General features: G+C 38.4%; 1 protein-coding gene across 1 annotated transcript in view; it reads right to left on the reverse strand.

Moving 5' to 3' along the window:
• LOC111345789 (uncharacterized) overlaps positions 1–24,360 on the reverse strand; it is a 51,802-nt gene that overhangs the window by 16,445 nt on the left and 10,997 nt on the right. The window contains exons 11-22 of the mRNA XM_088731385.1: positions 23,688–23,849; positions 22,162–22,806; positions 21,274–21,527; positions 16,596–16,697; positions 16,157–16,255; positions 14,971–15,075; positions 13,799–13,882; positions 12,597–12,701; positions 11,414–11,506; positions 8,519–8,620; positions 5,624–5,725; positions 2,731–2,832 (exon numbers count right to left, since the gene is read on the reverse strand). Coding sequence (XP_088587511.1) covers positions 2,731–2,832; positions 5,624–5,725; positions 8,519–8,620; positions 11,414–11,506; positions 12,597–12,701; positions 13,799–13,882; positions 14,971–15,075; positions 16,157–16,255; positions 16,596–16,697; positions 21,274–21,527; positions 22,162–22,806; positions 23,688–23,849 — 1,955 coding nt within the window. The remainder of the gene's footprint in view (positions 1–2,730; positions 2,833–5,623; positions 5,726–8,518; positions 8,621–11,413; positions 11,507–12,596; positions 12,702–13,798; positions 13,883–14,970; positions 15,076–16,156; positions 16,256–16,595; positions 16,698–21,273; positions 21,528–22,161; positions 22,807–23,687; positions 23,850–24,360) is intronic.

Here is a 24,360-nt window from a genome sequence, read left to right on the forward strand (position 1 = left end):
GACCAACGTCTGGATATATCCTTGAATCTACGTTTGACACGACTACACTCCGTAGGTGCTTCTTAAGCATAAGGTCAGAGGGAGTTTTGCCTTATATATGGAAGGTCATTCGCTCGATTATGCGTTGTTGTTGGTTTTTCAACACAATTGAAAATGACAGTAATATATATGAAGCAGCCATTCTCTTCTTTAATGACCAATGTAATAATATATGGTTGACTCTGCTTTTAAGACGACATCACTCTTCAGGTGTTCAAGGAAAGAGTCAGGAGGAGTACTACCTTGAACAACAGTTAACCAAATCACACAAAACTATATAAAGTATATAAACTACATATTACTCGATTTGGAACTAATAGGCGTTTAACTTTTTAAGCGAATACTTTTTCAAGTACCACTTAACAAACATTTGTACACCAAAACTATCAAATAAGAAATACAGCTCACCGTTATCATTTTGGTGCAATATCCAATCGTCTCTCTTTATTTGGTTCATTAATTGCAAAACAATACCATGTTCTAGCAATGCACGCGAGCTTATTCCATTGATTACATGTTTTCCTCGTGTGTTGTTTCTGTTTCTTTTTTAAATGCGGGGTACAGAATACGCATCCTCGGAGACCCAGGGGCTGAGTGGATTTCAAGTTAGGGCATGAAGAGCCCCTGGGGACATTGTCTTACAAGACTAGTTCCAAACGGCCGCAGTCGTTCTGCCATCTGATTGGTGCCAGAAAGTCTTTGTTTTTCTGCCCAATCAGAGTGAAGTGTGCTTTAGAGTTCTTTCGCGTGTTTTAACACGAACATATTCTAGTAGCTCAGTTACTCGCTATGTTTGTTTGGACCGTGCGACGGCGATTTGCTTGAGGTGAAAAGTTTTAGTCTCAGCACACAATGTAAGAGAAATTGATCAGATATTCGGCGAAAATCTTACCAGAAATTATACTAAATACTTTCGCAGGTATCCTTAGAGAACGTGTTTTAAAGTTTGCGAGGTTTGTGTACAAAACGATGGTTGCAGTCATTGATATGTCGCTTTAAACGTTAAACGAGATTTAAGCTTAAATCTTTCTAAATTTTTTGCATAATTTCCTGTGACTGAGACTTTGCCAATCCCGTGAGGTTATTTCGTGGCACGTGCCACGCAGGTATGTCGAGCAACTGGTACTTGCGCAACTTTCTGTGCGTGCTAAAATCTAATCTCATCTTCGCTTGAAAAAAAAAAAGGTAAGCGTGGAAAATTTTGCTTATTTGATGTGGGTAGATGACCCTGTACTACTAAGCTGACATTTGCAATAAAGCAAACCCGCTCTTTCCATCTAATATTTCTTGGTCTTTGGTTTTGTTTTACCCATGGTGAACAGCATCGGATCGATTCCCAATGATCAAAGGTATTTAACTTGGTCTTCCCCAATCGACAGAAGAGGTGAAAAGACAGTGACCAAGGGACAAGAAGAGAATCCGTGGCATTCCTAGCTCAAGAATTTCAACACTCTCGGCAGCAGTTCAAAGATTAAACTCTTTCCAAACCCCTTCAGTAACTGGCCGAAAACATCTCTCCTTCGCACGACGTTCTCGCTAATAAGTGTTTGTTCAAATTTTAATTAGCTAACTGGAAACACAGCTAAGCTTTCTCTTAGCACTTGCTGGAGGTCGTCCACGAACTTAACGTTCTCTGCAACCTTGGCCGTATTGTGAACGACTTTACCACTAAGATTTCATTTTTGCGCGTACAGAAAGCAGAAAGCTATGTAGGCGAAAGCGCCAGTTGCTCGACATATCTGCGTGGCCCGTGCGACGAAATAACTTCACGGGATTGGCAAAGTTTCAGTCACAGCAAATTATGCAAAAAACCTAAAAAGATTTGAGCTTAAATCTCGTTTAACGTTTAAAGCGACATATCAATGACTGCAACCATCGTGTTGCATACAAACCTCGCAAACTTTAAAACACGTTCTCTAGTGATACCAGCGAAAGTATTCAGTATCATTTCCGGTAAAATTTTCGCCGACAATCTGATCGATTTCTCTCAAATTGTGTGCTGAGGCTGACCCTTTTCACCTCAAGCAAATCTCCGTCGCACGGTCCAAACAAACATAGCGAGTAACTGAGCTACTAGAATATGTTCGTGTTAAAACACACGAAAACACTCTAAAGCACACTTCACTCTGATTGGGCACAAAAACACAAAGCTTTTCTGGCACCAATCACATAGCAGAACGACTGCGACCGTTTGGAACTAGTCTTGTAAGACAATGTCGCCAGGGGCTCTTCATGCCCTAACTTGAAATCGACACACAGCCCCTGGGTCTCTACGGATGGAAAATACGCAACAATATTGACAAATCACCTTCAACATTTTCAATTTATCACCACGCAATTTCCCAGCAGTTAAGTTGAGGGAAAAGCGACTTAATCATGATGAACCTGTTGCACTTAGCAATAAAAGTTCAGGGCATCCAAATGTTTGCCATTCTAAACAAATTCAGCCGTTCTTTAAAAAAGGTTTTAGTCCAAATCTTTTGTGGCCAGGTTTGCCTTGTTATCTATCCTATTGTCTAAGGCGGCACTATCACGCTACTAAAGAAACAACGAGAAGGAAACAGAAATACCTCACTACTTCTTACCACATTTTCCCCAAAAGCAAAAACAACTGAAAAGCCAAACAAAATTTAACCATCAAATTTTCACTTAACTCTACATTACAAATATAATTTTATGCTTCTAACGTACCCCTACAACGTCGTTGACATCAGCTCCGTTCTCTATAAGCAACCTAACAATATCCGTGTGACCATTCTCTACAGCTACAGTGAGTGGAGTGTTGTTCTCAATCTAGGAAAGACAGAAATAAGAGAAGGTACACTAATATATAAAGCTCATATTCTCTTCCGTAATGACCAACGTCTGGATATATCCTTGAATCTACGTTTGACACGACTACACTCCGTAGGTGCTTCTTAAGCATAAGGTCAGAGGGAGTTTTGCCTTATATATGGAAGGTCATTCGCTCGATTATGCGTTGTTGTTGGTTTTTCAACACAATTGAAAATGACAGTAATATATATGAAGCAGCCATTCTCTTCTTTAATGACCAATGTAATAATATATGGTTGACTCTGCTTTTAAGACGACATCACTCTTCAGGTGTTCAAGGAAAGAGTCAGGAGGAGTACTACCTTGAACAACAGTTAACCAAATCACACAAAACTATATAAAGTATATAAACTACATATTACTCGATTTGGAACTAATAGGCGTTTAACTTTTTAAGCGAATACTTTTTCAAGTACCACTTAACAAACATTTGTACACCAAAACTATCAAATAAGAAATACAGCTCACCGTTATCATTTTGGTGCAATATCCAATCGTCTCTCTTTATTTGGTTCATTAATTGCAAAACAATACCATGTTCTAGCAATGCACGCGAGCTTATTCCATTGATTACATGTTTTCCTCGTGTGTTGTTTCTGTTTCTTTTTTAAATGCGGGGTACAGAATACGCATCCTCGGAGACCCAGGGGCTGAGTGGATTTCAAGTTAGGGCATGAAGAGCCCCTGGGGACATTGTCTTACAAGACTAGTTCCAAACGGCCGCAGTCGTTCTGCCATCTGATTGGTGCCAGAAAGTCTTTGTTTTTCTGCCCAATCAGAGTGAAGTGTGCTTTAGAGTTCTTTCGCGTGTTTTAACACGAACATATTCTAGTAGCTCAGTTACTCGCTATGTTTGTTTGGACCGTGCGACGGCGATTTGCTTGAGGTGAAAAGTTTTAGTCTCAGCACACAATGTAAGAGAAATTGATCAGATATTCGGCGAAAATCTTACCAGAAATTATACTAAATACTTTCGCAGGTATCCTTAGAGAACGTGTTTTAAAGTTTGCGAGGTTTGTGTACAAAACGATGGTTGCAGTCATTGATATGTCGCTTTAAACGTTAAACGAGATTTAAGCTTAAATCTTTCTAAATTTTTTGCATAATTTCCTGTGACTGAGACTTTGCCAATCCCGTGAGGTTATTTCGTGGCACGTGCCACGCAGGTATGTCGAGCAACTGGTACTTGCGCAACTTTCTGTGCGTGCTAAAATCTAATCTCATCTTCGCTTGAAAAAAAAAAAGGTAAGCGTGGAAAATTTTGCTTATTTGATGTGGGTAGATGACCCTGTACTACTAAGCTGACATTTGCAATAAAGCAAACCCGCTCTTTCCATCTAATATTTCTTGGTCTTTGGTTTTGTTTTACCCATGGTGAACAGCATCGGATCGATTCCCAATGATCAAAGGTATTTAACTTGGTCTTCCCCAATCGACAGAAGAGGTGAAAAGACAGTGACCAAGGGACAAGAAGAGAATCCGTGGCATTCCTAGCTCAAGAATTTCAACACTCTCGGCAGCAGTTCAAAGATTAAACTCTTTCCAAACCCCTTCAGTAACTGGCCGAAAACATCTCTCCTTCGCACGACGTTCTCGCTAATAAGTGTTTGTTCAAATTTTAATTAGCTAACTGGAAACACAGCTAAGCTTTCTCTTAGCACTTGCTGGAGGTCGTCCACGAACTTAACGTTCTCTGCAACCTTGGCCGTATTGTGAACGACTTTACCACTAAGATTTCATTTTTGCGCGTACAGAAAGCAGAAAGCTACGTAGGCGAAAGCGCCAGTTGCTCGACATATCTGCGTGGCCCGTGCGACGAAATAACTTCACGGGATTGGCAAAGTTTCAGTCACAGCAAATTATGCGAAAAACCTAAGAAGATTTGAGCTTAAATCTCGTTTAACGTTTAAAGCGACATATCAATGACTGCAACCATCGTGTTGCATACAAACCTCGCAAACTTTAAAACACGTTCTCTAGTGATACCAGCGAAAGTATTCAGTATCATTTCCGGTAAAATTTTCGCCGACAATCTGATCGATTTCTCTCAAATTGTGTGCTGAGGCTGACCCTTTTCACCTCAAGCAAATCTCCGTCGCACGGTCCAAACAAACAGCGAGTAACTGAGCTACTAGAATATGTTCGTGTTAAAACACACGAAAACACTCTAAAGCACACTTCACTCTGATTGGGCACAAAAACACAAAGCTTTTCTGGCACCAATCACATAGCAGAACGACTGCGACCGTTTGGAACTAGTCTTGTAAGACAATGTCGCCAGGGGCTCTTCATGCCCTAACTTGAAATCGACACACAGCCCCTGGGTCTCTACGGATGGAAAATACGCAACAATATTGACAAAACACCTTCAACATTTTCAATTTATCACCACGCAATTTCCCAGCAGTTAAGTTGAGGGAAAAGCGACTTAATCATGATGAACCTGTTGCACTTAGCAATAAAAGTTCAGGGCATCCAAATGTTTGCCATTCTAAACAAATTCAGCCGTTCTTTAAAAAAGGTTTTAGTCCAAATCTTTTGTGGCCAGGTTTGCCTTGTTATCTATCCTAATGTCTAAGGCGGCACTATCACGCTAGTAAAGAAAAAACGAGAAGGAAACAGAAATACCTCACTACTTCTTACCACATTTTGCCCAAAAGCAAAAACAACTGAAAAGCCAAACAAAATTTGACCATCAAATTTTCACTTAACTCTACATTACAAATATAATTTTATGCTTCTAACGTACGCATGGCCGTCGATTGACATAAGCTCCGTTCTCTATAAGCAACCTAACAATATCCGTGTGACCATTCTCTGCAGCTACAGTGAGTGGAGTCTTGTTCTCAATCTAGGAAAGACAGAAATAAGAGAAGGTACACTAATATATAAAGCTCATATTCTCTTCCGTAATGACCAACGTCTGGATATATCCTTGAATCTACGTTTGACACGACTACACTCCGTAGGTGCTTCTTAAGCATAAGGTCAGAGGGAGTTTTGCCTTATATATGCAAGGTCATTCGCTCGATTATGCGTTGTTGTTGTTTTTTCAACACAATTGAAAATGACAGTAATATATATGAAGCGGCCATTCTCTTCTTTAATGACCAATGTAATGATATATGGTTGACTCTGCTTTTAAGACGACATCACTCTTCAGGTGTTCAAGGAAAGAGTCAGGAGGAGTACTACCTTGAACAACAGTTAACCAAATCACACAAAACTTTATAAAGTATATCAACTACATATTACTCGATTTGGAACTAATGGGCGTTTAACTTTTTAAGCGAATACTTTTTCAAGTACCACTTAACAAACATTTGTACACCAAAACTATCAAATAAGAAATACAGCTCACCGTTATCATTTTGGTGCAATATCCAATCGTCTCTCTTTATTTGGTTCATTAATTGCAAAACAATACCATGTTCTAGCAATGCACGCGAGCTTATTCCCTTGATTACATGTTTTCCTCGTGTGTTGTTTCTGTTTCTTTTTTTAATGCGGGGTACAGAATACGCATCCTCGGAGACCCAGGGGCTGAGTGGATTTCAAGTTAGGGCATGAAGAGCCCCTGGGGACATTGTCTTACAAGACTAGTTCCAAACGGCCGCAGTCGTTCTGCCATCTGATTGGTGCCAGAAAGTCTTTGTTTTTCTGCCCAATCAGAGTGAAGTGTGCTTTAGAGTTCTTTCGCGTGTTTTAACACGAACATATTCTAGTAGCTCAGTTACTCGCTATGTTTGTTTGGACCGTGCGACGGCGATTTGCTTGAGGTGAAAAGTTTTAGTCTCAGCACACAATGTAAGAGAAATCGATCAGATATTCGGCGAAAATCTTACCAGAAATTATACTAAATACTTTCGCAGGTATCACTAGAGAACGTGTTTTAAAGTTTGCGAGGTTTGTGTACAACACGATGGTTGCAGTCATTGATATGTCGCTTTAAACGTTAAACGAGATTTAAGCTTAAATCTTTCTAAATTTTTTGCATAATTTCCTGTGACTGAAACTTTGCCAATCCCGTGAAGTTATTTCGTGGCACGGGCCACGCAGGTATGTCGAGCAACTGGTACTTGCGCAACTTTCTGCGCGTGCTAAAATCTAATCTCATCTTCGCTTAAAAAAAAAAAAGGTAAGCGTGGAAAATTTTGCTTATTTGATATGGGTAGATGACCCTGTACTACTAAGCTGACATTTGCAATAAAGCAAACCCGCTCTTTCCATCTAATATTTCTTGGTCTTTGGTTTTGTTTTACCCATGGTGAACAGCATCGGATCGATTCCCAATGATCAAAGGTATTTAACTTGGTCTTCCACAATCGACAGAAGAGGTGAAAAGACAGTGACCAAGGGACAAGAAGAGAATCCGTGGCATTCCTAGCTCAAGAATTTCAACACTCTCGGCAGCAGTTCAAAGATTAAACTCTTTCCAAACCCCTTCAGTAACTGGCCGAAAACATCTCTCCTTCGCACGACGTTCTCGCTAATAAGTGTTTGTTCAAATTTTAATTAGCTAACTGGAAACACAGCTACGCTTTCTCTTAGCACTTGCTGGAGGTCGTCCACGAACTTAACGTTCTCTGCAACCTTGGCCGTATTGTGAACGACTTTACCACTAAGATTTCATTTTTGCGCGTACAGAAAGCAGAAAGCTACGTAGGCGAAAGCGCCAGTTGCTCGACATATCTGCGTGGCCCGTGCGACGAAATAACTTCACGGGATTGGCAAAGTTTCAGTCACAGCAAATTATGCAAAAAACCTAAAAAGATTTGAGCTTAAATCTCGTTTAACGTTTAAAGCGACATATCAATGACTGCAACCATCGTGTTGCATACAAACCTCGCAAACTTTAAAACACGTTCTCTAGTGATACCAGCGAAAGTATTCAGTATCATTTCCGGTAAAATTTTCGCCGACAATCTGATCGATTTCTCTCAAATTTTGTGCTCAGGCTGACCCTTTTCACCTCAAGCAAATCTCCGTCGCACGGTCCAAACAAACATAGCGAGTAACTGAGCTACTAGAATATGTTCGTGTTAAAACACACGAAAAGACTCAAAAGCACACTTCACTCTGATTGGGCACAAAAACACAAAGCTTTTCTGGCACCAATCACATGGCAGAACGACTGCGACCGTTTCGAACTAGTCTTGTAAGACAATGTCGCCAGGGGCTCTTCATGCCCTAACTTGAAATCGACACACAGCCCTTGGGTCTCTACGGATGCAAAATACGCAACAATATTGAGAAATCACCTTCAACATTTTCAATGTATCACCACGCAATTTCCCAGCAGTTAAGTTGAGGGAAAAGCGACTTAATCATGATGAACCTGTTGCACTTAGCAATAAAAGTTCAGGGCATCCAAATGTTTGCCATTCTAAACAAATTCAGCCGTTCTTTAAAAAAGGTTTTAGTCCAAATCTTTTGTGGCCAGGTTTGCCTTGTTATCTATCCTATTGTCGAAGGCGGCACTATCACGCTACTAAAGAAACAACGAGAAGGAAACAGAAATACCTCACTACTTCTTACCACATTTTCCCCAAAAGCAAAAACAACTGAAAAGCCAAACAAAATTTAACCATCAAATTTTCACTTAACTCTACATTACAAATATAATTTTATGCTTCTAACGTACCCATGGCCGTCCATTGACACAAGCTCCGTTCTCTATAAGCAACCTAACAATATCCGTGTGACCATTCTCTGCAGCTACAGTGAGTGGAGTGTTGTTCTCAATCTAGGAAAGACAGAAATAAGAGAAGGTACACTAATATATAAAGCTCATATTCTCTTCCGTAATGACCAACGTCTGGATATATCCTTGAATCTACGTTTGACACGACTACACTCCGTAGGTACTTCTTAAGCATAAGGTCAGAGGGAGTTTTGCCTTATATATGCAAGGTCATTCGCTCGATTATGCGTTGTTGTTGTTTTTTCAACACAATTGAAAATGACAGTAATATATATGAAGCAGCCATTCTCTTCTTTAATGACCAATGTAATGATATATGGTTGACTCTGCTTTTAAGACGACATCACTCTTCAGGTGTTCAAGGAAAGAGTCAGGAGGAGTACTACCTTGAACAACAGTTAACCAAATCACACAAAACTATATAAAGTATATAAACTACATATTACTCGATTTGGAACTAATAGGCGTTTAACTTTTTAAGCGAATACTTTTTCAAGTACCACTTAACAAACATTTGTACACCAAAACTATCAAATAAGAAATACAGCTCACCGTTATCATTTTGGTGCAATATCCAATCGTCTCTCTTTATTTGGTTCATTAATTGCAAAACAATACCATGTTCTAGCAATGCACGCGAGCTTATTCCCTTGATTACATGTTTTCCTCGTGTGTTGTTTCTGTTTCTTTTTTTAATGCGGGGTACAGAATACGCATCCTCGGAGACCCAGGGGCTGAGTGGATTTCAAGTTAGGGCATGAAGAGCCCCTGGGGACATTGTCTTACAAGACTTGTTCCAAACGGCCGCAGTCGTTCTGCCATCTGATTGGTGCCAGAAAGTCTTTGTTTTTCTGCCCAATCAGAGTGAAGTGTGCTTTAGAGTTCTTTCGCGTGTTTTAACACGAACATATTCTAGTAGCTCAGTTACTCGCTATGTTTGTTTGGACCGTGCGACGGCGATTTGCTTGAGGTGAAAAGTTTTAGTCTCAGCACACAATGTAAGAGAAATCGATCAGATATTCGGCGAAAATCTTACCAGAAATTATACTAAATACTTTCGCAGGTATCACTAGAGAACGTGTTTTAAAGTTTGCGAGGTTTGTGTACAACACGATGGTTGCAGTCATTGATATGTCGCTTTAAACGTTAAACGAGATTTAAGCTTAAATCTTTCTAAATTTTTTGCATAATTTCCTGTGACTGAAACTTTGCCAATCCCGTGAAGTTATTTCGTGGCACGGGCCACGCAGGTATGTCGAGCAACTGGTACTTGCGCAACTTTCTGCGCGTGCTAAAATCTAATCTCATCTTCGCTTGAAAAAAAAAAAATTAAGGGTGGAAAATTTTGCTTATTTGATGTGGGTAGATGACCCTGTACTACTAAGCTGACATTTGCAATAAAGCAAACCCGCTCTTTCCATCTAATATTTCTTGGTCTTTGGTTTTGTTTTACCCATGGTGAACAGCGTCGGATCGATTCCCAATGATCAAAGGTATTTAACTTGGTCTTCCACAATCGACAGAAGAGGTGAAAAGACAGTGACCAAGGGACAAGAAGAGAATCCGTGGCATTCCTAGCTCAAGAATTTCAACACTCTCGGCAGCAGTTCAAAGATTAAACTCTTTCCAAACCCCTTCAGTAACTGGCCGAAAACATCTCTCCTTCGCACGACGTTCTCGCTAATAAGTGTTTGTTCAAATTTTAATTAGCTAACTGGAAACACAGCTAAGCTTTCTCTTAGCACTTGCTGGAGGTCGTCCACGAACTTAACGTTCTCTGCAACCTTGGCCGTATTGTGAACGACTTTACCACTAAGATTTCATTTTTGCGCGTACAGAAAGCAGAAAGCTACGTAGGCGAAAGCGCCAGTTGCTCGACATATCTGCGTGGCCCGTGCGACGAAATAACTTCACGGGATTGGCAAAGTTTCAGTCACAGCAAATTATGCAAAAAACCTAAAAAGATTTGAGCTTAAATCTCGTTTAACGTTTAAAGCGACATATCAATGACTGCAACCATCGTGTTGCATACAAACCTCGCAAACTTTAAAACACGTTCTCTAGTGATACCAGCGAAAGTATTCAGTAAAATTTCCGGTAAGATTTTCGCCGACAATCTGATCGATTTCTCTTACATTGTGTGCTGAGGCTGACACTTTTCACCTCAAGCAAATCTCCGTCGCACGGTCCAAACAAACATAGCGAGTAACTGAGCTACTAGAATATGTTCGTGTTAAAACACACGAAAACACTCTAAAGCACACTTCACTCTGATTGGGCACAAAAACACAAAGCTTTTCTGGCACCAATCACATGGCAGAACGACTGCGACCGTTTGGAACTAGTCTTGTAAGACAATGTCGCCAGGGGCTCTTCATGCCCTAACTTGAAATCGACACACAGCCCCTGGGTCTCCAAGGATGCAAAATACGCAAATACATTGAGAAATCACCTTCAACATTTTCAATTTATCACCACGCAATGTCCCAGCAGTTAAGTTGAGGGCAAAGCGACTTAATCATGACGAACCTGTTGCACTTAGCAATAAAAGTTCAGGGCATCCACATGTTTGCGATTCTAAACAAATTCAGCCGTTCTTTAAAAAAAGTTTTAGTCCAAATCTTTTGTGGCCAGGTTTGCCTTGTTATCTATCCTAATGTCTAAGGCGGCACTCTCACGTTACAAAAGAAACAACGAGAAGGAAACAGAAATACCTCACTACTTCTTACGACATTTTGCCCAAAAGCAAAAACAACTGAAAAGCCAAACAAAATTTAACCATCAAATTTTCACTTAACTCTTCATTAGAAATGCAATTTTATCCTTCTAACGTACCCCTCCTCCTTTGTGGACATCAGCTCCGTTCTCCATAAGCAACCTAACAATATCCGTCTGACCATTCTCTGCAGCTACAATGAGTGCAATGTTCTTGAAAATGTAGGAAAGACAAAAATAAGACAAGGTACACTAATATATAAAGCTCATACTCTCTTCCGTAATGACCAACGTCAGGATTTATGCTTGAATCTGCTTTTGAGACGACTACACTCCGTAGGCGCTTCTTAAGCATAAGGTCAGAAGGTGTTTTGTCTTATATTTGCAAGGTCATTCGCTCGATTATGCGTTGTTGTTGTTTTTTCAACACAATGGAAAATGACAGTTATATATATGAGGCGGCCATTCTCTTCTTTAATGACCAATGTAATGATATATGGTTGACTCTGCTTTTAAGACGACATCACTCTTCAGGTGTTCAAGGAAAGAGTCAGGAGGAGTACTACCTTGAACAACAGTTAACAAAATCACACAAAACTATATAAAGTATATAAACTACATATTACTCGATTTGGAACTAATAGGCGTTTAACTTTTTAAGCGAATACTTTTTCAAGTACCACTTAACAAACATTTGTACACCAAAACTATGAAATAAGAAATACGACTCACCGTTATCATTTTGGAGCTATATCCAATCGTTTCTCTTTATTTGGTTCATTAATTGCAAAACAATACCATGTTCTTGCAATGCACGCGAGCTTATTCCCGTGATTACATGGTTTGCTCTCGTGCTGTTTCTGTTTTTTTTTTTTTTTTTAATGCGGGGTACAGAATACTGAACGACACTGACAAATCACCTTAAACATTTTCAATTTATCACCACGCAATTTCCCAGCAGTTAAATTGAGGGAAAAGCGACTTAACCATAATGAACCTGTTGCACTTAGCAATAAAAGTTCAGGGCATCCAAATGTTTGCGATTCTAAACAAGTTCAGCCGTTCTTTAAAAGAAGTTTTAGTCGAAATCTTTTGTGGCCAGGTTTGTCTTTTTATCTATCCTAACGTCTAAGGCGGCACTATCACGCTAGAAAAGAAACAACGAGAAGGAAACAGAAATACCTCACTACTTCTTACCACATTTTGCCCAAAAGCAAACACAACTGAAAAGCCAAACAAAATTTGACCATCAAATTTTCACTTAACTCTACATTGCAAATATAATTTTATGCTTCTAACGTACATATCCTCTTCCATTGTTGACATCAGCTCCGTTCACTATAAGCAACCTAACAATCTCTGTGTGACCATTCCCTGCAGCTGCAGTGAGTGGAGTGTTCTTCCAAATCTGGGAAAGACAAAAATAAGAAAAGGTACACTTAATTATGTATAAAGTTTATATTCTCTTCCGTAATGACCCACGTCAGGATTTATGCTGGAATCTGCTTTTGAGACGACTACACTCCGTAGGTGCTACTTAAGCATAAGGTCAGAAGGAGTTTTGCCTTATATATGCAAGGTCATTGGCTCGATTATGTGTTGTTTTTGTTTTTTCAACACAATTGAAAATGACAGTAATATATATGACGCGGCCATTCTCTTCTTTAATGACCAATGTAATGATATATGGTTGACTCTGCTTTTAAGACGACATCACTCTTCAGGTGTTCAAGGAAAGGGTCAGGAGGAGTACTACCTGGAACAACAGTTAACAAAATCACACAAAACTTTATAAAGTATATAAACTACATAATACTTGATTTGGAACTAATGGGCGTTTAACTTTTTAAGCGAATACTTTTTCAAGTAGCACTTAACAAAAATTTGTACCAAAATTATGAGATAGGAAGTACAGCTCACCGTTCTCATTTAGGAGCTATATCCAATCGTACCTCTTTATTTGGTTCATTAATTGCAAAACAATACCATGTTCTAGCAATGCACGCGAGCTTATTCCCTTCATTACATGTTTTCCTCTTGTGCTGTTTGTGTTTTCTTTTTTTTTTTTGTAATGCGGGGTACAGAATACGCAACGACACTGACAAATCACCTTCAACATTTTCAATTTATCACCACGCAATTTCCCAGCAGTTAAATTGAGGGAAAAGCGACTAAATCATAATGAACCTGTTGCACTTAGCAATAAAAGTTCAGGGCATCCAAATGTTTGCGATTCTAAACAAGTTCAGCAGTTCTTTAAAAAAGGTTTTAGTCCAAATCTTTTGTGGCCAGCTTTGCCTTGTTATCTATCCTAATGTCTAAGGCGGCACTATCACGCTACAAAAGAAACAACGAGAACGAAACAGAAATACCTCACCACTTCTTACCACATTTTGGCCAAAAGCAAAAACAACTGACAAGCCAAACAAAATTTGACCAGCAAATTTTCACTTAACTCTACATTACAAATATAATTTTATGCTTCTAACGTACCGATCGACTTACTTTGTTGACATAAGCTCCGTTCTCTATAAGCAACCTAACAATATCCGTGTGACCATTCTTTGCTGCTGCAGTGAGTGGAGTTACCTTCAAAATGTAGGAAAAAAAAAATAAGAGAAGGTACACTAATATAAAAGCTCATATTCTCTTCCGTAATGACCAACGTCTGGATATATGCTTGAATCTGCGTTTGAGACGACTACACTCCGAAGGTGCTACTTAAGCATAAGGTCAGAAGGTGTTTTGCCTTATATATGCAAGGTCATTCACTCAATTATGTGTTGTTGTTGTTTTTTCAACACAATTGAAAATGACAGTAATATATATGACGCGGCCATTCTCTTCTTTAATGACCAATGTAATGATATATGGTTGACTCTGCTTTTAAGACGACATCACTCTTCAGGTGTTCAAGGAAAGAGTCAGGAGAAGTACTACCTTGAACAACAGTTAACAAAATCACACAAAACTATATAAAGTATATAAACTACATAATACTCGATTTGGAACTAATGGGCGTTTAACTTTTTAAGCGAATACTTTTTCAAGTAGCACTTAACAAAAATTTGTACACCAAAATTATGAAATAAGAAATACAGCTCACCGCTCTCATTTAAGAGCTATATCCAATCGTATCTCTTTATTTGGTTCTTTAATTGCAAAACAATAGCGTGTTCTAGGAATGCACGCGAGCTTATTCGCTTCATTACGTGTTTTGTTCTTGTGCTGTTTCTGTTTTTTTTTTTTTTTTAATGCGGGGTACAGGATACGCAATGACACTGACAAATCACCTTAAACATTTTCAATTTATCACCACGCAATTTCCCAGGAGTTAAGTCGAGGGAACAACGACTTAATCATGGTAAAGCTGTTGTAATTAGCAATAAAAGTTCAGGGCATCCACATGTTTGCGATTCTAAACAAATTTAGCCGTTCCTTAAAAAAAGTTTTAGTCCAAATCTTTTGAGGCAAGGTTTGTTTTGTTATCTATCCTAATGTCTAAGGCGGCACTATCACGCTACGAAAGAAACAAGGAGAACGCAACAGAAATAGCTCACTACTTCTTACGACACTTTGCCCAATAGCAAAAACAACTGACAAGCCAAATCGAAATTTCACCATCCGATTTTTACTTAACTCTACATAACAAATATAATTTTATGCTTCTAACGTACCCATCCTCTTCCATTGTTGACATCAGCTCCGTTCACTATAAGCAACCTAACAATATCCGTGTGACCATTCTTTGCAGCTGCAGTGAGTGGAGGGTCCTTGATAATCTAGGAAAAAAAATAAGAGAAGGTACACTAAAATAAAAAGCTCATATTCTCTTCCGTAATGACCAACGTCAGGATATATGCTTGAATCTGCGTTTGAGACGACTACACTCCGTAGGTGCTACTTAAGCATAAGGTCAGAAGGAGTTTTGCCTTATATATGCAAGGTCATTCGCTCGATTATGTGTTGTTTTTGTTTTTTCAACACAATTGAAAATGACAGTAATATATATGACGCGGCCATTCTCTTCTTTAATGACCAATGTAATGATATATGGTTGACCCTGCTTTTAAGACGACATCACTCTTCACGTGTTCAAGGAAAGAGTCAGGAGGTGTACTACCTTGAACAACAGTTAACCAAATCACACAAAACTTTATAAAGTATATCAACTACATAATACTTGATTTGGAACTAATGGGCGTTTAACTTTTTAAGCGAATACTTTTTCAAGTACCACTTAAAAAAAATTTGTACACCAAAATTATGAAATAAGAAACACTGCTCACCGTTCTCATTTAGGAGCTATATCCAATCGTACCTCTTTATTTGGTTCATTAATTGCAAAACAATACCATGTTCTTTCTGGTAATGCACGCGAGCTTATTCGCTCGATTACATGTTTTGCTCTTGTGCTGTTTCTGCTTTTTTTTTTTTTAATGCGGGGTACAGGGTACGCAATGACACTGACAAACCACCTTCAACATTTTCAATTTATCACCACGCAATTTCCTAGTAGTTAAGTCGAGGCAAAAACAACTTAATCATGGTGAATCTGTTGTACTTAGCTATAAAAGTTCAGGGCATCCAAATGTTTGCGATTCTAAACAAATTCAGCCATTCCTTAAAAAAAAGTTTTAGTCCAAATCTTTTGTGGCCAGGTTTCCCTTTTTATCTATCCTTATCGTGTAAGGCGGCACTATCACGCTATGAAAGAAACAACGAGAACGAAACAGAAATACCTCACTATTTCTTACGACATTTTGCTTAATAGCAAAAACAACTGAAAAGCCAAACAAAATTTGACCATCAAATTTTCACTTAACTCTACATTACAAATATAATTTTATGCTTCTAACGTACCTCTCCTCCTCCTTCTTTGTTGACATCAGCTCCGTTCTCTATAAGCAACCTAACCATATCCGTGTGACCATTCTGTGCTGCTGCAGTGAGTGGAGTTTCCTTCAAAATGTAGGAAAGAAAAAAATAAGAGAAGGTACACTTAATTATATATAAAGCTCATATTCCCTTCCGTAATGACCAAGGTCAGGATATATGCTTGAATCTGCGTTTGAGACGAGTACACTCCGTAGGTGCTTCTTAAGCATAAGTTCAGAAGGTGTTTTTCCTTATATATGCAAGGTCATTCGCTTGATTATGTGTTGTTGGTGTTGTCGTTGTTTTTTTTTTTTATTGCGAGGTTAAAGATGGGCAATGACACTGAGAAATCACCGTAAACATTTTCAACACATAATCACGCTAAACTCTACCATACAAAGATAATGTTATGCTTGTGACGTACCTCTCCTTCTTTGTTGACATCAGCTCCGTTCTTTATGAGCAACCTCGCAACACGAGTGTCACCATTGCTTGCAGCGTGAGCGAGCTGTATGTCCACATAAAGCTAGAAAACAGAATACACAGTTGAAAAGCACAGTAATATATGAAGCGGCCATTCTCTTCTTTAATGACCAATGTAATGATATATGGTTGACTCTGCTTTTAAGACGACAACACTCTTCAGGTGTTCAAGCAAAGGGTCAGGAGGTGCACTACCTTGAACAACAGTTAACCAAATCACACAAAACTATATAAAGTATATAAACTACATACTAGTCGATTTGAAGCTAATGGGCGTTTAACTTTTTAAGAGAGGACTTTTTCAAGTTGCACTTAACAAAAATTTGATATACGATGAATATATGAAGTTCATATATTTTGAACTGCAGTTATAGATACGTATGATGCTCGATCCTCGCAGTAGAGAGCGCTATTTATACAATAGCGAAAATCAGACCTGAAAAAAATAAGGCCTGTACGGGATTCGAACCACTGACCTCTGCGATACTAGTGCAGCGCTCTACCAATAGTCCTTTTTACAGTTCCCGGCGCCATATTGAATGTGTAACCGCGCAAACATGATAGCGAGGTTAGTGTTGAGTCGCGTTGCGAGTTCTTGTGAGAGTTTAGTGAAATGTGGTTTTGCACTGTCCTTTTCATCGAGATATTTCGACAATGAACGATACTTTCCCTACGCAGGATATTCCTCCTTCTTCTTCGAAAGGAAGAGGAAGACACTGTGCCGCTTTTTGGTTGTGCTAATAGCTATTATGACACAGCAGGCAATTCAACAGGTCTGCATTTCTTCTAGTTTCCGAATGACTTCCAGCAGGAGTCAGATGGTGCAATCTCCTGAATCGCCAGCATGGAAAGGACGGATTCTTCATCACAAAATCAATTTTTTTTTGTGCTCAGAACATTTCAAAGAAGAAGACATGCGAAAAAACGTGGGCAGGTCGCTGGAAATTGGTGAAAGGTTTATAATGTTTGTAGGGTTGTTTTGTTGCTTGGATACCGAAAGAAAATGCCTGCTTTGATTTTCGGTATTGAAGTGTTTATGCTGGGATTTTTGTTTTGGGGGGGGGGATTTTTTTTCTCCTCATTAAAAAGGTGATATTTATATTTCTTTGTGTACTGTGGTCTTATACGATATCTGTGAACTGAATGTAAAATTATAAAATTGTAATGTAGAATTAAAATGTAAAATTTTAAACTTATAAAATGATGAGTTTAATTATTATATATATGGGCAGAACCATCTCGATTTAACTGGTCAGTACCGAAAAATCTATGGAAAATGCCTGCTAAAAGGGTCCCGGTAGCAACTGTGAAAACTGAAGGAGAGTCATTTGAAGTTGAACAGGAATTATTTCAACAAGAAGTTGAAGCACCTGTGTCAACTGTCAATGCTGCTTCACCTTCACCAGCTCAAATTTAATGCTCAAATTGATTTAGGTGTAATCTTTCCTTACATTAAGAAATATTAATATTAATGTTGTTAGTACTCAGGGAAAAAAGATGATGTTGGGCTTGTAAAATCAAGATAAGGTACCATTGTACATTGTGTAAATAAGAGAAGTGATTGGCATGACAATAAAATGCGAGTTAAACTATGTTTTAGGGGAAGGAGCTTCAAAATTCTATTCTTCAAACATAACATTTCAAAGAGCCTATTGACAATAATTAACATTATTATTCACAGAAGAAAAAATAAACAGTTCTGTACTGTCTAAAATAATCCTAGTTGTTGCATATTGAGCAAACTCTTGCAGCATATTCTTGTAAACAAGTTCTTGTGCTGGAGATGGGAAAGGTTCTTTCGGTTCCACATAGTTAAGATTAATCCATGTAATGCAGATTCTGGACACCAGGCTCTTGCTGATCCCAAATCTATCAGCAAGATCTTGTACAAATAACCCAGCCTTTAGTCTCATAAGTATGAGTAAAAATTCATCCAAGAATGACAGTTTCTTGAAGGCCCCGGCTTACCTCTGTTATCATCTGTTTGGTATGCTGACTCTCTTTCAACAATTTCTCTCCTTTCCAGTACTGCATCTTTGCCAGCATTGGTTCAATAAAATTATAGAAGCTTATGAGTGCTCCATAGTTTGGGAATCCAGTATAAAATAGAACCGCAGACTCATCATCTTTAATTTTGTCAATTGAAAATTATATATATATATATATTCCCTTAGCTCCGGTTGGAGCATAGGCCATTAACCACTTCCGTCCTCCATCGGGTTCTGTCCTGGGCAAATCTTCCTAAAGTGGCCCAAGTGTGGCCCCAGTTTCTCATTTGGGACTCTACACCTCTTCTCCAGGAGTTCCTGGGACGACCCCTCTTTCTCTTGCCCTGAGGGTTCCAACGTAGTGCCTGCCGGGTGATGTTGTTAGCCGGTTTCCTTAGGATGTGACCTATCCATCTCCACTTTCTCTTTGAGATCTGAGTTATGATTGGTTCCTCGCCTGCTAATTCCCACAGCATCTCGTTCGTTACCCTGTCAGTCCAACTGATTTTTAAAATTCGCCTAAGGCACTTATTGACGAAGGTCTGCAATTTCTGGGACGTTTGGTTAGTTGTTCTCCACGTTTCAGAGCCATAGAGGAGGACTGCTTTGACATTGGTGTTAAAAATTCTAAATTTGGTTCTCCGTGAGATGACATGGGAGGACCACACTTTCCTCAGCATATTGAAAGCTACTCTGGCTTTGTTTATCCTGACCTTGATATCTTCATCGGAACCTCCGTCAATGCTGACTACACTGCCTAGGTAGACAAAAGATGTTACTTCCTCCAAGATGGTATCCCTCACTTTAACTGGTCTGTTGTTGGTGCAGTTGACCTTCATAACCTTGGTCTTACTCACATTCGGATGCAGGCCTAACTTGATGGAATTAGCTGTTAGCCGTGCTGTTTTGTCCTGCATTTGTTGGTTGTTACTTGACACCAGGGCGATATCATCAGCAAACTCTAGATCTTCAAGTTGCTCCAATAAGTTCCACTGGATCCCATTTCGCTGTTCTCTAGTTGTTTCCTTCATGATCCAGTCCATAGCAAGTAGAAACAAAAACGGTGCCATCAAACAACCCTGCTTGACCCCAGTGTTGACCGCGAAGCTATCTGACAATCCAAAAAAAAATTGAAAATTGGCACGCCAATAAATATCCCCCTCGTTTTCAACTTCACTTAGTTTTTCTTTCAAGTCAGCTAATTGTACTTGCAGTAGCTCTATTTCCCGTTGCAGCTTAAGAACATCTGATTGTTGCAGGGCTGGTGAAGATGAAGCAGCATTGACAGTTGACACAGCTGCTTCAACTTCTTGGTGAAATGATTCCTGTTCAACTTCAAATGACTCTTCTTGAGTTGTCACAGTTGCTACTGGGACCCTTTAAGCAAGCATTTTCCGTGGTTTTTTCGGTACTGACTAGTTTAATCGAGATGGTTCTGCCCATATATATAATAATAAACTCATGATTTTATTAAATTTTTAATTTTACATTTTAATTTTACATTATAATTTTATAATTTTACATTCAGTTCACAGATATCGTATAAGACCACAGTGCACAAAGAGATATAAATGTCACTTTTTAATAAGAAGAAAAAAATCCCAGCATAAACACTACAATACCGAAAATCAAAGCTCCATTTTCTTTTGGTATCCAAGCAACAAAACAACCGTACAAACATTATAAACCTTTCACCAATTTCCAGCGACCTGCCCACGTTTTTTCGCATGTCTTCTGTTTTGAAATGTTCTGAGCACAAAGAAGTTGATTTTGTGATGAAGAATCCGTCCTTTCCATGCTGGCGCTTCAGGAGATTGCACCATCCGATTCGCTGCTGGACGTCATTCGGAAACGAGAAGAAATGCAGACCTGTTGGATTGCCTGTTGTGTCATAATAGCTATTAGCACAAACAAAAAGCGGCACAGTGTCTTCCTCTTCTTTTCGTAGAAGAAGGAGGAATATCCTGCGTAGGGAAAGTATCGTTCATTGTCGAAATATCTCGATGAAAAGGACAGAGCACCACCACATTTCACTAAACTCTCACTAGAACTCGCAACGCGACTCAACACTAACCTCGCTATCATGTTTGCGCGGTTACACATCCAATATGGCGCCGGGAACTGTAAAAAGGGCTATTGAGCTAACAAGCCAACTGGGAGCAGGCCGTTAAGTTGATTCGTAATAAACCCGTGATGATAAATCAGATACGATGAATATATGAAGTTCATATATTTTGAACAAACTAAGTTCATATTATTTTGTGTCACTGAAAACTGCTTAGATTAGTAATGCAGTAAACACTAAGTGTGTAAATAGAGTAAGAAAGATGGGCTTCATTTAATTTTTATTCAAGAGTTGCATGAGATGAAAACTTGCAAGGTGAATGTGGCTGCCATTTCTATGAACTTTAATTTGAGTGTTCAGGAACTGTTTTTTTAAGATGGCCATATTACAAAAAAAAAATACTTGAATGTTTTGAAATAAGTTCTGAATCAGTATCAAGGATTATGACCATGCAAAGGTATATTAATTTCAATGATTTATCTAAGGTTTACAAAAATAATGAATCGTTATATGCCTTCAAGGATCTAACTTCCAAACTTTAACAAAACTCTACATAACAAACACACCTGGCTCTCTTTATTCTCCACTTCAGGACCAAGACTCTGAACAGAGGTATCATCTGGTGATGATAAGTGAATATCTAAGTTCCCTTTCTCAGAAAAGAACCTCTGTTCCTGGCTTAAATCCTGCTCTGAGTCAAAGACATCTTTCTCCACACCTCCATCAGTCTTATTTGGTTCCATAGATGACATTTCCCATCTTGAAGGTTCATTCTTTTCAGCATCTTCATTCTCACAAAGATCAAACCAACTAGCCAAACCTTCCATAGTTGACAGTGGAATATAAAAGCCTACATTAGTTTCCTTCTCAATGATATTGTACAGATTCTGAGTTGGTTTTAATAATGGAACAGGTTCTTGAAATTGTCCTGCTTTAGAAAAAACCTGGTCCTAAATCAAACTTTCTGAGAAATTTGGGGATGGCTTAAGGAATGGAATGAATTGTTTTGGGAGGACAAACATGGAAAACATAGGTTTGAAAGTGAACTGATCAAAAATACACTACTTGTCTCAACTACTGTATTTCTTTGATTAAATGCCACAGCTCTTACTACCAGTATTTCTTCAGATATTAATTATGGTTTCTGTTAAATCAAAACAGAATTTGAAACCAAACCTCTACTAATGACACCAAAAAGGTATCAATTTGACCTAAATATAAAACTGATTATGAACACATAATTCCAAGTCATAAACTGTAGTCCCATGCCATTCTTCCTTTTCTGTGTAACTGAATCTTTATATGAATATCTAAAATTTGAGGGGTTTAAGGCCTACAATGGAAATTCATAAAAACAGAGAATTTTTTTATCCGTGAACAAATTATTCTTTCAACATGCAAGGGGAGTTAAAAAAAAAAGTTGTATTCTCATTTGCATCCGTCAGAATATTTACCCGATTCTTTCCATTCATGACCTGAGTGTATTTCTTCGTCACTGCACTGTGGGGAGGCCATGTTTAATTTGCTGTCTCCTATACCAATCCACAAAGGGTTGCTTAAGGGAGATCGAGCTGCTTTTTGAGTAACTGGTCCAGTGTGTGTTGTTGATTGCTGATTTGAAGTTACAGAAAGAATTGATTGTAACTGTTGAGGTTTAGCATTTTCTGTGTGAAGTGTCTCAAAAAGTTCATCATCTTGGTACTGACTTTCTTCATTCTCTACATTAAGAGCAGGAACATCAATACAAAGCATTAGGGTGTTATCCTGTGATGCTAACAGAGTATGTGAGGTACTTGCTTCATAGCAGAGTGCACACTCCTGACTTGAATCCAGCTTTTCATTATGGTCATCTTTCTCATCATTTTCTTCAGTCTTTTTTGACCCTGATAAATGTGTGTTCCATTCAAGACAATGGCTTTCATCTTCACCAATGCTAATCTCACTATTCAAGCCCTCTGTCAATGCTGTTAGGATTTCATGGCTCACATTCAGTTCACTGTTAACAGCTTTGTAAAAATGTTCTGTTGATTCTGTTTTTGCAATGGCTTTTTGAGATTTTCTTGATCTACTATTCACCCAGGGGAATGAAAGTGAAGAATCTAGATAAAGAACATAAAAATAAATGTCACCCCACTTAACAATAAATTACGAGACAGTGTTATCAAAACAACATTTATAATCACAACTGACATTAAATTACTTATCCTACTCTGGGTAGTGCCTAGACAAAACTCACATAAAATTTGGAAAAAGACACTGAAGTTGAACTGGAGTGCTAAAACACAGCATAACATTATGTAATGAAGAGGAAAACATTTCTTTCATTGAAAACCAGCTTTGAAAAATATTTAAAACAAATTCAATATTGCAGTGCCAAGTTCTACCTATTTACAGAGAAATAAGAATCCAGGCATCACCATGAACTATTTATTCACAGAAAAAGAAATTTGGATTGTCCTTCAAACAATTTAGATTCTATATTTACAGTACCCTCTAGCTATAAACTGAATGTTCATCACACTAAGAGATTGAATGACCTGATGCAGTGCTACTAACGGGTACGTAGCAGTCAAGCTGCTACTGATGCATTTTGGCATGCTCTTTTTGGTGTATTTTGAACATCATTGGTTTTCCATCTAGCAGACATTAACATTGTCCCTTTGTAGGTTCTTTTAGTTCTTAGTTATTTGCTGCTGACGTTGACACTTTGTAAAACAAACTTAAATTAAACCCATAGTACTGTATATCTTAACACCAGATTTTTATTCTCTCCCTACATCTTTGGCTTAAATGACATCAACAGTCAATATTCATCATCTTTTTGGTGAATACGAAACATCATTATGTTATTTGTGCACTATAATCTACTTATAGTTTATGGCTCATATAATACATGGTCTCACTGTCATAGTTATGGTATGCTCAGGGAGAGCAAATTTATTGAAATATAAAAAAACAATATTAAAAACAAATATCTCACCACTTAAAGATTCATCCCAGTTTTCTGAATCAGACAAGGCACTATCACTTTCAGATGAAACACTTGAGTAATCCTCAGTGTCAGCAAAATAGTTTTCATCGCTTGGCTGATGAATCATCAGCAGTTGATCATCTTCTAAATCCTCCTCATCTTCAGTACATGCTATGAGAAGGAACACTTCACATGAAAATTTATGACTGAGAAAGACTTATCCAACAATTCATCAAAGAATACTAAAAGCTAACAATAAATTTACTTCACCCATTTGCCTTACATAACAATTTTGAAATTTATAACCACAGGTCGCAAATATATGGAATAGAAAATGAAGGGAAGTCAGCTATATATATTCAACATCGAGGAACACATAATTTAAACTCTCAAAACAAGACAAGTGCAGATGACTTTAATTTCTTACTGTTAAAAATTGATACCAAAATTCTCAAACATGATTGGTTCAGCTTCCTGATTTCAGTGCAAGTAGGACAGTGTGTGTGTCTTACCTCCAATTGTACCAAGTAATTGTACAGTTAAATGCAGTATCTGTGTTCAAGGAAATCTTCTAAGTCATTTACTTTGAAGAACCAGGATCGGTGTTAAGTCACTCCAAACAGATTAAGCCTCTTAATAACTAGGTTTTATGATACTGATGCCAACTTCATACTTGCTTCGC

Source organism: Stylophora pistillata, chromosome 8, assembly GCF_964205215.1.
Source record: "Stylophora pistillata chromosome 8, jaStyPist1.2, whole genome shotgun sequence".
Lineage (NCBI taxonomy): Eukaryota > Metazoa > Cnidaria > Anthozoa > Scleractinia > Pocilloporidae > Stylophora > Stylophora pistillata.